General features: G+C 39.6%; 2 protein-coding genes and 1 long non-coding RNA gene across 3 annotated transcripts; 2 read left to right on the top strand and 1 right to left on the bottom strand.

Moving 5' to 3' along the window:
- Positions 1 to 1,683: 1,683 nt before the first annotated feature.
- On the top strand, positions 1,684 to 3,533 carry agr2 (anterior gradient 2). Its single transcript, XM_043217224.1, has 8 exons — positions 1,684 to 1,830; positions 1,957 to 2,118; positions 2,350 to 2,413; positions 2,537 to 2,589; positions 2,679 to 2,755; positions 2,993 to 3,056; positions 3,148 to 3,231; positions 3,319 to 3,533. Exons 2-8 carry the CDS (start codon positions 2,001 to 2,003, stop codon positions 3,366 to 3,368), a joined length of 510 nt encoding a protein of 169 aa, XP_043073159.1. The 5' UTR covers positions 1,684 to 1,830; positions 1,957 to 2,000; the 3' UTR covers positions 3,369 to 3,533.
- Positions 3,534 to 4,097: 564 nt separating this feature from the next.
- Positions 4,098 to 9,475, bottom strand: tspan13b (tetraspanin 13b). Its single transcript, XM_043217011.1, has 6 exons — positions 9,215 to 9,475; positions 7,795 to 7,962; positions 6,814 to 6,894; positions 6,184 to 6,297; positions 5,874 to 5,984; positions 4,098 to 5,005 (listed from the first exon to the last, which is right to left on the bottom strand). The coding sequence occupies exons 1-6, from the start codon at positions 9,275 to 9,277 to the stop codon at positions 4,931 to 4,933; spliced, it is 612 nt and encodes a 203-aa protein (XP_043072946.1). The 5' UTR covers positions 9,278 to 9,475; the 3' UTR covers positions 4,098 to 4,930.
- LOC122323284 lies at positions 4,974 to 6,238 on the top strand. The gene is made up of 3 exons (XR_006246989.1): positions 4,974 to 5,074; positions 5,809 to 6,008; positions 6,128 to 6,238. It is a non-coding gene; the product is annotated as an uncharacterized LOC122323284 (long non-coding RNA).
- Positions 9,476 to 10,327: the final 852 nt, after the last annotated feature.

The raw sequence follows: 10,327 nt of genomic DNA, 5'->3' as shown, positions 1-10,327 counted from the left end.
GTTTTGTTTATGACAAACCTTTAGTTTGTAAGTTGGAATAAGTCATGCCTGTCGTTTTGAGCACAATACGGGGGGCAGCGAATGTCCATCTGCAGGACACAGAGAGTGAAGTCATAAAAAGACTGGCCTCATTGAGTGCGAGTGGTGTTGGTTGACTCTATTCCACTCGGCACAAAGACGCCATTGATCCTCCGCTGTCACTTTATCCCGCAGCCGCTGGTGGAAAGAGGCTCTGCTGGGCCTTCGCTTCACAGCTAGTCATTTCCAGTGAGCATGAAATCAGCCAGAAACATGCACCTCTCCAGTTTACAGCAGTGACTTGCTACGGAAATGTTAACATGGCCTGTACGCTTTGAGCAACTCCACAGAGGATGTTACAAAATACCGTCTACAACTGTCATGTCATACAGATGTCAGCAAATCAACTCAGCTCAACTGAAAGGGCACCGGTGATGCTTTTCCTTTATTATAATCAGCACAGTTTTCAATTAAAACGAAAGCTAATGCTTTTCCTTCGTTAGAGTTACGGTACGGAAAAGCAATAAAACAAAGTGAAGTAAAATCATTTAAATAATATTAAAAAGCGATGCTTTTTCTTTATTGGAGTTGGTGTAGAAAAGTAATAAAACAAAACGAAATAATTGAAATAATATTAAAATAAAAGGTTATGCTTTCTTTCATTAGGATTTGTCCGGAAAAGTGGTCAAAGTAATAAATAAAATTTAATTAACTATTACGGAAAAGTTGTAGAATTAATAAAATAAACATACAAATACAAAAACTAACATAAAAGGCTGTGGTTTTTTCTTTATGGAATTGGTACAGACAAGTGGTAAAAGTGAAAGAAAAGGGGAAAATAAATGAAAAAAAAAAAAAAATATATATATATATATATATATATATATATATATATATCATTAATCACTACTTTAGTGATTAAACATGAGACATTATGAATATACTTAATATATATTATTATTATACTTAAGTCACTGGTGATCTATATTGACCTATATTAGAATTAGTACAGAAAAGCGGTAGAAGAAATAAAATAATTTAAAATAAAATAACAATATTAATAAAAGTATAATTTAAAATAATAGTAATAATACGATTACACAGAAAAAGACCTAATCAGTCGTCTTAAGGACACGTCAGTCTTTTCGAAGGAACGGTGTTCAAGAAACTTCCTTTTGAGCGCTTCATTAAGCAAATGTTTGCAAGGCAGGATTTCACCAGCAAACTACACAGCGCATGTATAGACTATTAAGAATCCTGCGCACAAAACACCGCCTATTGTATTACAGAAAACAGATTATAATGCACTAGTAAAATATCCAAATGTTCCTACATGCAAATAGTAGATTTCCTTCAGATGCAGTTAGAAACACACTGTGCAGTTAGACTCGCTTCTATCAATTCAGCGTGCTTGATGGAGGCATGATAAAAACACGCATCAAGACGTTCATGCGTAATAAACAGGTTTCTCATTCTAGCACCACGTCATTCCTCAAATTACGAAAGCCCATCAATGTAGCCCTCTGACATCACGGACCAGAGCTCAGCCAATCCCGAAAAGCCCAATCATTCTTCAATACCTTATCAAAACTGACCCGTCCTTGGAGCCGAGCCAAACAAAAGAGTTAATGAAAAGTTTGCTTACAAAATAAGGCGGAATGGCACTAAAGCGCGGAATCACATTCCAGAGCAGCAGAGAGGGGGCGGGGCTTCAGGTGAACAGGTATAAGAGCAGCACAGGTGCGAGAGAGAGAGAGAGAGAGAGTGAGAGTCCCGGAGTCTGAACACACTCGACAGAGCAGCTCAGAACAGGTGAGGATCACTCTTTACAGGGACTTGGTGCTGCTGTATATCTCTGGAGGCTCCGCTACAGGTCGCCTTCGACGCCGCTAGCTGCTGGGACTGATGTTAAAGTCATGCTTTGTCATTTCCTAACAGCTACACATCATCGAAACGCTTTCGCTCTTTCGGCTCGTGACAAGATGCTTAAAGGAATACTCTCGGTGCTCTTGGTCCTGGTGACCCTGTCTTCCGCCATGGGGAAGCCTGAGAAGACCACTCCCAAGAAAGAGAAGAGGATTCCTCAGACTCTCTCCAGAGGTCAGCCACATCCCAAAAGAATGGTTCTCAGCGGCTTTCGTGAAAATGTGTTGATGTTAGAATAGCATAACTGAAGCGCCATACGAGCTGTATATGCAGAAAGCGGCATAAGAGAGTCATTTACTGTGTGAGATGCTATCTCAGAGCTCTTTTTAAGCAGTAGTGATCATTCACACCGGCTGAGTAGATACCAGCTATTAGTATTTATTTTCAGTACTCTTTTCCTTTCAGGATGGGGCGATCAGCTGATTTGGGCACAGACATACGAGGAAGCTCTGTTTTGGTCACGGTCCAAGTGAGAAATGCTTTCATTAATAGATAATTATAGAGCACGGCGTTTAGCAATGCATACTTCTGTGTGTGTAGCCGATTTTTTTTAAACGTGCATTTTTACAACCTGTATACTGTGTTCGATTAGAAACAAGCCCCTCATGGTCATCTTTCACCTGGAGGACTGCCCGCACAGCCAGGGTAAGGCCCGACCTTTATTTTGACCTTTTTCACTCTCGGCTAGTTTAACGCTCTCAGTTCGTTTTTCACGTTTTGCATTACTCCGTCAGCTCTGAAGAAGGCCTTCGCCGAGGATAAAGACATCCAGAAGCTGGTCGATGAGGATTTCGTCATCTTGAACTTGGTGGTGAGTAACAAGTTAACAGTTAAATAGCATAAAGGTATTTCTGAAGCATTCATTCATCGTAATGCATATGAATTAAACCTACTGGCTAACATCTAGGTTATTGACAATATTTATTTAATTAACTCACATCAATGCAGATTTATAAATAGGCCCATTGCGACAAATGCATTGCTCCTAGTTAACGTGTAATGCAGTCTGTGTAGTTTCTAGTTGTATAAATTGAACTTTCTTTCACAGTACGAGACCACAGATAAGCACTTGTCTCCCGACGGCCAGTACGTTCCCAGAATCCTCTTTGTTGGTGAGTTGATTTGATCACGACCGCTACATATATCATGCTGCACGTTATGAAACGGTGTGCACGAACGATTCAATCGCGTCCTGTCCTGCAGATCCCTCCATGACCGTCCGAGCAGACATCACGGGCCGCTACTCCAACCGCTTGTACGCCTATGAGCCCGCCGACATGAAACTCTGTAAGTCCGGGAGCGAGTTTAATGGCAAAATCAGTTATTCCGCGCCGCCTGGCTGACCGCATCATTGCTTTGGGTTTGTTTCCACAGTGCTGAGCAACATGCAGAGAGCCCTGAAGTTTCTGAAGACAGAGCTGTGAACACAAAAGCCGGAAGGATCGTAACTTCTCGAGGGTCACCGTAATTCTGTCATTTGTTTACTGACGGCATGAAGCGCACTGTAAAGCCTTGTACAAAAATTACAATATGTGAAACTTCGGGCTTTATTTTCATGTTTTTTTTTCAATAAATGAAGTCGTTTGAAAGCTCGCTTCTCTTGGTAATTTGTTTACCCTGCTACATTCGCACCTTTTATTCAAAGCGGCAGAAGCCGTGTGGTTTTTACATTTAAAAGGGCAGCTCGCCCAAAAAAATGAAACCTGCTGAAAGTTGCTCCAGACCTTAATGTTTTTCTATTTTTTGCAAAATCAAAATAATATGATATTTATAAGAATGGCGGCGAACAAACAGTTGCTGGTAGTCACTGACTTCCATAATGTGGAAAAACTACTTGACAGTCATTGGCGACGGCTACATATTTTGTGTAACTGTCACTTTAACGAGTCTCCTCCGGCTAGTATCCTGGTGGGAGGAGTCAGCGTAACCGGCAGCGTGTTTTAGATTCATACGGTTGCCTGGTTACTAGCCACTTTTTTAAAACAATGAGCTCGTGGCCTGAGCGTGTCAGCGTCTGATTGGTTGGAGGTTAGAGGAAGTTGTTTTCCTGAAATACGCCCTAAAAGGATTTCAGACAATAAAAGCATTAGCCCTAAGCAATGCGAAAACCCCACTATTAAGTTATTACAAAGACAAAGCTGGCCAAAGCACAATTGTGTCCTCAGGGTCTTTATTTATATATTTTTTTCTGATTTCAAATGCTTGAGAGCGTAGTTCACAGAACCATTGGATATAGATGTACATTTCAATGAGGAATTCATGCAAGAAGCCAAAACGATACACAAAATCAGGTCGGTAAACTAAGTAACACACACGTGATGGAAATAAAATAAGCAGATACATTTAATGTGAAATCCGAGATCATCAAACGGTGCTCAAGAAAACAATCTTCTATCCGTTTTGTAATTGCATTTTCATACTAATTATGAAGTCCAATAGTGTATCTAGCTTTCTGACAGTTTTTTTTTTATTGCAATTTTATTGCATTGTAGTGATTCCCAGCAGGTTCGGTTTAACGCCTTCCTTCATGCTAATTGATAACATGTGCATTTAATTGGTGTGAAACTGATATGGATACATTTTGATTTTGTCAGCATATATAAACCGTCCACATAAATGGTGTCATGCTCACACACTGTATGTTTTGATCACGGCAGCTCATTTTCTGTCTATGTTTTTTTACCACACAAAACTGTCGACATAAAATCAAGTGGTCTTTGTTGTTTAGCCCATTAGTGTAGGTACTGCATATTGGTTTTTGCTGTTCTGTTCTTTCATGGAGAGGAATTCTTCAAGCATAAGTACAACCTCATAACGTACAGCACAGTGCTGTCACACTGTACTCTTGAAAAAATCAAGCACATATTAATATATAGCAGCGAGAACAAACAGGCTGGTTTCCTCTTCAGTAAAAGCAAACACACTCCCTTTAACAGCTCCAGTGAGAAACCCAGTGGTCAGACGACGCATCCAGAGGATCAAACACCTACAGAAAGGCGCTGGGATTCGCCCGCGGGTCCTTTTGGTTTCTGTACCTATATGTCAGCCAAACCCCCAGGATCTGAAACGAGCAGGAAACTTAAAGTTAACCATTTTAAAGACTAGTTCGCCCAAAGAAATGCACTTGTAGGTGAGGCTGTTTCTTTGCCTGAACTGATTTGGACAAATTGAGCATTGCGTCACTCTGCAGTGAATGGGTGCCGTCAGAATGAGAGTCCGAGCAGCTGATAAAAACACTACAATAATCCAGAAGTAATCCACACAGCTCCAGTTCATCACTTAATGTCTCATGAAACAAAAAGCGGCGTGTCTCTATTAAATCCATCAAGACTTTTTTCAATAATCCATAGTAACTTTCTCCAGTGAAAAGGGCATCCCCTGTCTTCCACCAACACATTTGTTTGCTGCCATTTTGTTTTCTCTTGTAAACTGTGTTTGATCTCTCTTGATTCAGGCGAGCTGTCTTTTTCACTGAACATAGCAATATTATAGACAGAGGTCTCATGTTTTAGCTGGAAGCAATGGTTTTAAGTTTAAACATGTCTTAATGATGGATTTGTTTATTAGAAAAAGCAACTTTTAACTTCAAAAGAGGTTAACTGCTGCATTTGAATCATGCGCATTACTTCTGGATTATTGTGGTGTTTTTATCAGCCGTTTGGACTCTCATTCTGACGGCACCCATTCACTGCAGAGGATTCAGTGGTGAGCAAGTGATGCTAAACTGCTCTTGATCTGTTTTGATGAAGAAACAAACTCCTCTACACCTTGGTTGGCCTGAGGGGGGAGTACGTATTCAGCAAATCTTAATGTTCTGGGTACACTGACATGTTTTCTGTGCTACATTCTGGTTGCACCGTACAGTGGAAACAAGCCATTAATGAAGGATCTGGAAGAAGAGAAATCAGGTGTTGGTTTAGCAGGCTGACCTCGGTGAAGCTGAAGAAGAGGCCGATCCCCCCGACGAAGCGCAGCACCTCGCCGGCGTGCTCCTGGATCTTTGCTGCACACGTGGTGCACGTGCTGTAATGAAAGCAGGGCTGCACGAGGGCAAAAGAATACAAGTTATTATAATGCAACAAATCGTGCCATTGACGCTTACAGTCTGCGTTACGCTATCATCAGCATGAAGATGATTAGCGCAACCGTTATCACCCACGCAGGTGTCGTTTATATCTTTCAGCACATGCAACGCTACACGAACACTAAAGGAGAACGACGAGTATTGGAGGGCATTACAGCGGCGCAGCTTCCGTTGATGTCCATGCGAGAGAAACCGCAGCAGTTCAGACTCTTCTCCACATCCCTCTGAGTGGTCAGGGAGTTGTTCCAGCCCACCTCCAACAGGTGATTCTGCACACAGGGGTGAGAGCTCGTGACAAAACACACTGTGAAACAACCAATAAGAGTTTTATTCAGATCTGGGTTTGAGAGTTTATTGGCAGGTTTACAAAAAAGCTCCGTTTAGCCCATTTTGAATATCTAAATGCACTTATTTAATCAAAAATAGTAATTAAAAAGCAAACAGTAATATTGTGAAATATTATTACTATTTAAATATTTTTTAAAACAATTTTTCAGCATCACAAATCATCCTAATATGCTGATTTCTCAATATTATTTTTATTAATGTTGAAAACAGCTGTTCTGCTTGATATTTTTGCGGAAACCACTATATTTATTTCAGGATTCTTTGATAAATAAGAACTGCATGTGTTTGAGAAAGAAATCTTTTGTGACATTATAAAGGCTGATAACACCTTTTGATTTCGTTTTCAGCTTAATGCATCCACGTTGAAGTAAGACATTACTTTTAAAAATATATATATAATATATGTAATACGAGAATATTATAGTGATGAGTGTTACCTGTTGCTCCTCATTGATAGCCAGACACGCACTGGACACTGAAAACTGAACTACAAACACCAGGAACAGGATGATCATGTACTATTGCCAATCAATTAAGGATGAAAATACAAGAAACATTCAGAGTAATGCTACTATTAACCCCCCGTCCACCACTACATTCAGTAGAAGTAGAAACTTCTGTATTAAATAGCAGAGCTTTCAATAAAACAAAATTAGACTTAACAAGTAAATTAAGGCAAAATTTTGTGGTTTTTCTCTTGAAATCCAATAATAAATTGCAATGACACGCAGAACCGTATTAAGCTGCAAGCAGTGCTTACAACACAAACATAACTTATTTAATGTTTTATTGAGTATGAAATGTAATATACTGAAATAGTTTCCTATCCCTTAACAGACTGCCGAAACGATCATGCAACCATTGCTCACTGAGTAACAGCATGTAATCATATACAAGCGTCTTCCAGGGCATTTTTAGTAATGGCCCAAATTCATCTTGGGATTAGTTCATTTCATTTTATCTGAGAAGTCATTTATCATGTTAACTGCACCACTCTATGGTCACAGAGTGAAATGCATTACACGAGCAGATCATAATCCTGTCTCATCTCCAGAAGCAATGAAGAAAAATGCAGAGCATATCATGCAATACAATGCAAAGACCTGGCATGCATTATTCAACACACACACACAGTTTTGTGTGCATGGGGCCATTTAAAAAACATTTATCAACTTTTTTTTATATATTAGGGGAAAAAAAAATCTATATAATTTCCTAGCTATTTTGCTTTGACTGATTATGCAGTCTGTCTCCAGCAGGGACCAGTTTACCAGAAGAAACTGGACGCTACAAGGAGAAAATGATACAAACCGTTTTATGCATTGCCTTAACTTTCACGTTAACGGTTGAAACGATTTATTCATTCTGCATTTATACAAATGAGATATAGAGTACTGGATGATCAGAGTAAAGGATACGAAGAAGAGCAGAACCTGGTGGTGCTTCATGGCACCAATAAGTCCAGCTAGGGCAACGAAGAAGAGGAAGACCCCCACTCCAATGATGCCACCCACCACCTGGAAGCTCGACACCAACCCAAAACACTTGCCCCAGGCGGCGATGCCAATCATCAGCAAACTCACCATCTGGAGACAGGGAGGTACGGCACTGTTAGTGAAGCTATTGAAACACACCTGCATTAACGCAAATAACGGTGATATCAAAACACAATTCGATGAAAAAAAAACAACATTTAAAATGAAAAAAAAAAAGAAAATTTAATTGAAAAGCAGAAATGTTTCCTCGGAAACCAAATTAAATAATTAAAAAGTTGAAGTAATAATAATAATAAAAAAAGTCATGCTGAAATAAAAAAATAAAAGCTAGGAATTTTAAAAATGTATATATAAAAAAAGTCAAAATATGCAACAATTCTATAACAAAAATAAAACGAAAATTTAGGAAAGCCAAATTAAAAATTTTCAGCAGATTCCACTTTATTTTATTGTAGGATATATGTTTTGATTTTCAGTAGTTTAGTATATATATATATATGTGTATATATAATATGCATTAAATTTTCCAGATTCAAGAGAAGGCATGACCTATATAATATTCAGTTAATTGGTCAACTTCCAAAATGTTTTCATAATAATGTTGTCAGCTTCTTCAATATCTAGTTATGGGGTATTGGAAAAACTAAAAAGTTACTATCTGATAGGCCGATTAAATGACACACACACGCAGTTAAAGTTCAATCCATGAAATAAAGTGATTGGGATCAGGTTCCTGTCAGGGGTGATTCATGGCAACACAAATGGCAAGCAAAAGGCACGTCTTCTGAGACTGGCCCAACAACAGCTGTGATGCCACTGGAGCAATAAAGCACAAGCACACATTACAACACAGCATGTTTCAGCCTATTCGTTCCTTAAAGCAGAGATTTAGTATTCTGATATACGTCCATGTTGCTCTCGTTGACCAATAAAGAAAAAAAGAGCCCTGAGCTTCTGCTTCCACCCATTAAGTAACAAGTGAACGATCCCAGGGGATGATAACGTTTTCTTTCTAATCAAACCCAGTCCAGGAGCTCAATCAGCACGCAGCATCAGCTTCCCGACTAACGAAGCAGGATATCTGCACAGGCAGAACAAAAGCAGGATGTGACTTTGACGAGTCGCGAGGAAACCGGGATGTTATTCTGCAGGCTGCGCGTGAAACCAGAACCGCTCGCCGGCCTCGTTCCGCACAAAGGATCCCTCTAAATAATTCACACGAGTCCCGAGACGCGGGCGAACAGAAGCGCCTCTCGTATGAGGATTCGCGCGCTAATGTCACGACAAAAGGCCGAAGGAGATGTGCCATATGGTCGCGTCCGTTCTCGCAGGGGTTACTCACAACATAGAGGATGTTGAGCGCGCACAGGGAATTCTTGGAGCAGGTGAATCCAGCGCAACCCATCTTGAACGTCGGTGGTTTTTTTCCCCGGACAAAAGCTTTCACCCGTAAATGTCTGTCTCCGGAAATGTCAGTTACATGACAAGCAAATCGAACAATTTGGAGAGACTGTAGTTGAGCGACGGGAAAATAAGACGCGTGTGGTTCAGACCAATTCACGGTGAACGCTGATGCATGAGAGGTTGCCAGATCCCCCAAATAAACCCCACCTTTTTAAGATGAAGGTGTGCTAAGCCTAATGGATACGCAAATTTAATAAGACCGTATTCGCTAATTATAACAAATATAAATGTTTGTGTATAAAATACACGAATCGTTTGAACTAACAAATTGTACTTATATAATTTTAAAATTATATAGCTTTTAAATGTGTTTAGCTATAATTATATACAACATAATATTTAGTGCATTAGTAATTAATATAATGAACTATTTCATCCTTTGTAATTTTGAATTTATTGTATTATGAATATGCTGCACAGATTGGGCTGTTTAAAAACTAAAACTGCTACTGGTGCCCTCTCACTAAATAGGTTGCTAAACAGGCTCTTTCGTTTTTATTTTTCAACTAATAATAATAATAATAATAGCTTATTTACACAATAAAAACAACGTTCTAATGAGTCGGAAACCATAGCAAGTTATGTTTTCTCCAAATATTTATACGCATTTTATATGCTTAAGATTGATAGGAGATTTTACCGAGACCTGGCAACCAGGTACGGAGGCGGGACTTGCTGTGCGCGCTAAATTTGATTGGTCCGTTTCCCTTGAATGATGACCGCACAGACTCATTGACAGGACGTGGTCTGCGCGCATTCCCTTAGTAACAGTTGCGAGGACAAGCGTTCATTTGAGACCTCAGTAACATCCACGAAGTCAGACGAAACATGTTGATGTCTGTAACTAAACGGGTTAGCTAACATACCATGATATTGTGGCATACTAGATACTGCGCATCTCCGTGTCTGTATTTACATGGTTTGTGCAGAAAGAAAATATTACAGGCCTGTTGATATTTCTACCTTAGGTTTAACATTTTTCCATTCTTCT

The sequence above is a fragment of the Puntigrus tetrazona genome, chromosome 19 (genome assembly GCF_018831695.1).
Source record: "Puntigrus tetrazona isolate hp1 chromosome 19, ASM1883169v1, whole genome shotgun sequence".
NCBI lineage: Eukaryota > Metazoa > Chordata > Actinopteri > Cypriniformes > Cyprinidae > Puntigrus > Puntigrus tetrazona.
Note: the sequence above shows the minus strand (reverse complement) of the source record. Positions and strands in the feature narration are given on the sequence as shown.

What these genes read in the sequence shown, in the direction of transcription:
- agr2 (XM_043217224.1), top strand. Translation starts at nt 2,001, where the DNA reads ATGCTTAAAGGAATACTCTCGGTGCTCTTGGTCCTGGTGACCCTGTCT. An exon ending in TCGTCATCTTGAACTTGGTG is followed by an intron (nt 2,756 to 2,992) that starts GTGAGTAACAAG and finishes TTTCTTTCACAG; the next exon opens with TACGAGACCACAGATAAGCA. An exon ending in GCCCGCCGACATGAAACTCT is followed by an intron (nt 3,232 to 3,318) that starts GTAAGTCCGGGA and finishes TTGTTTCCACAG; the next exon opens with TGCTGAGCAACATGCAGAGA.
- tspan13b (XM_043217011.1), bottom strand. Translation starts at nt 9,277, where the DNA reads ATGGGTTGCGCTGGATTCACCTGCTCCAAGAATTCCCTGTGCGCGCTC. An exon ending in ACCAGGTTCTGCTCTTCTTC is followed by an intron (nt 6,895 to 7,794) that starts GTATCCTTTACT and finishes GATTGGCAATAG; the next exon opens with TACATGATCATCCTGTTCCT. An exon ending in TCTTCTTCAGCTTCACCGAG is followed by an intron (nt 5,006 to 5,873) that starts GTCAGCCTGCTA and finishes TGCTCGTTTCAG; the next exon opens with ATCCTGGGGGTTTGGCTGAC.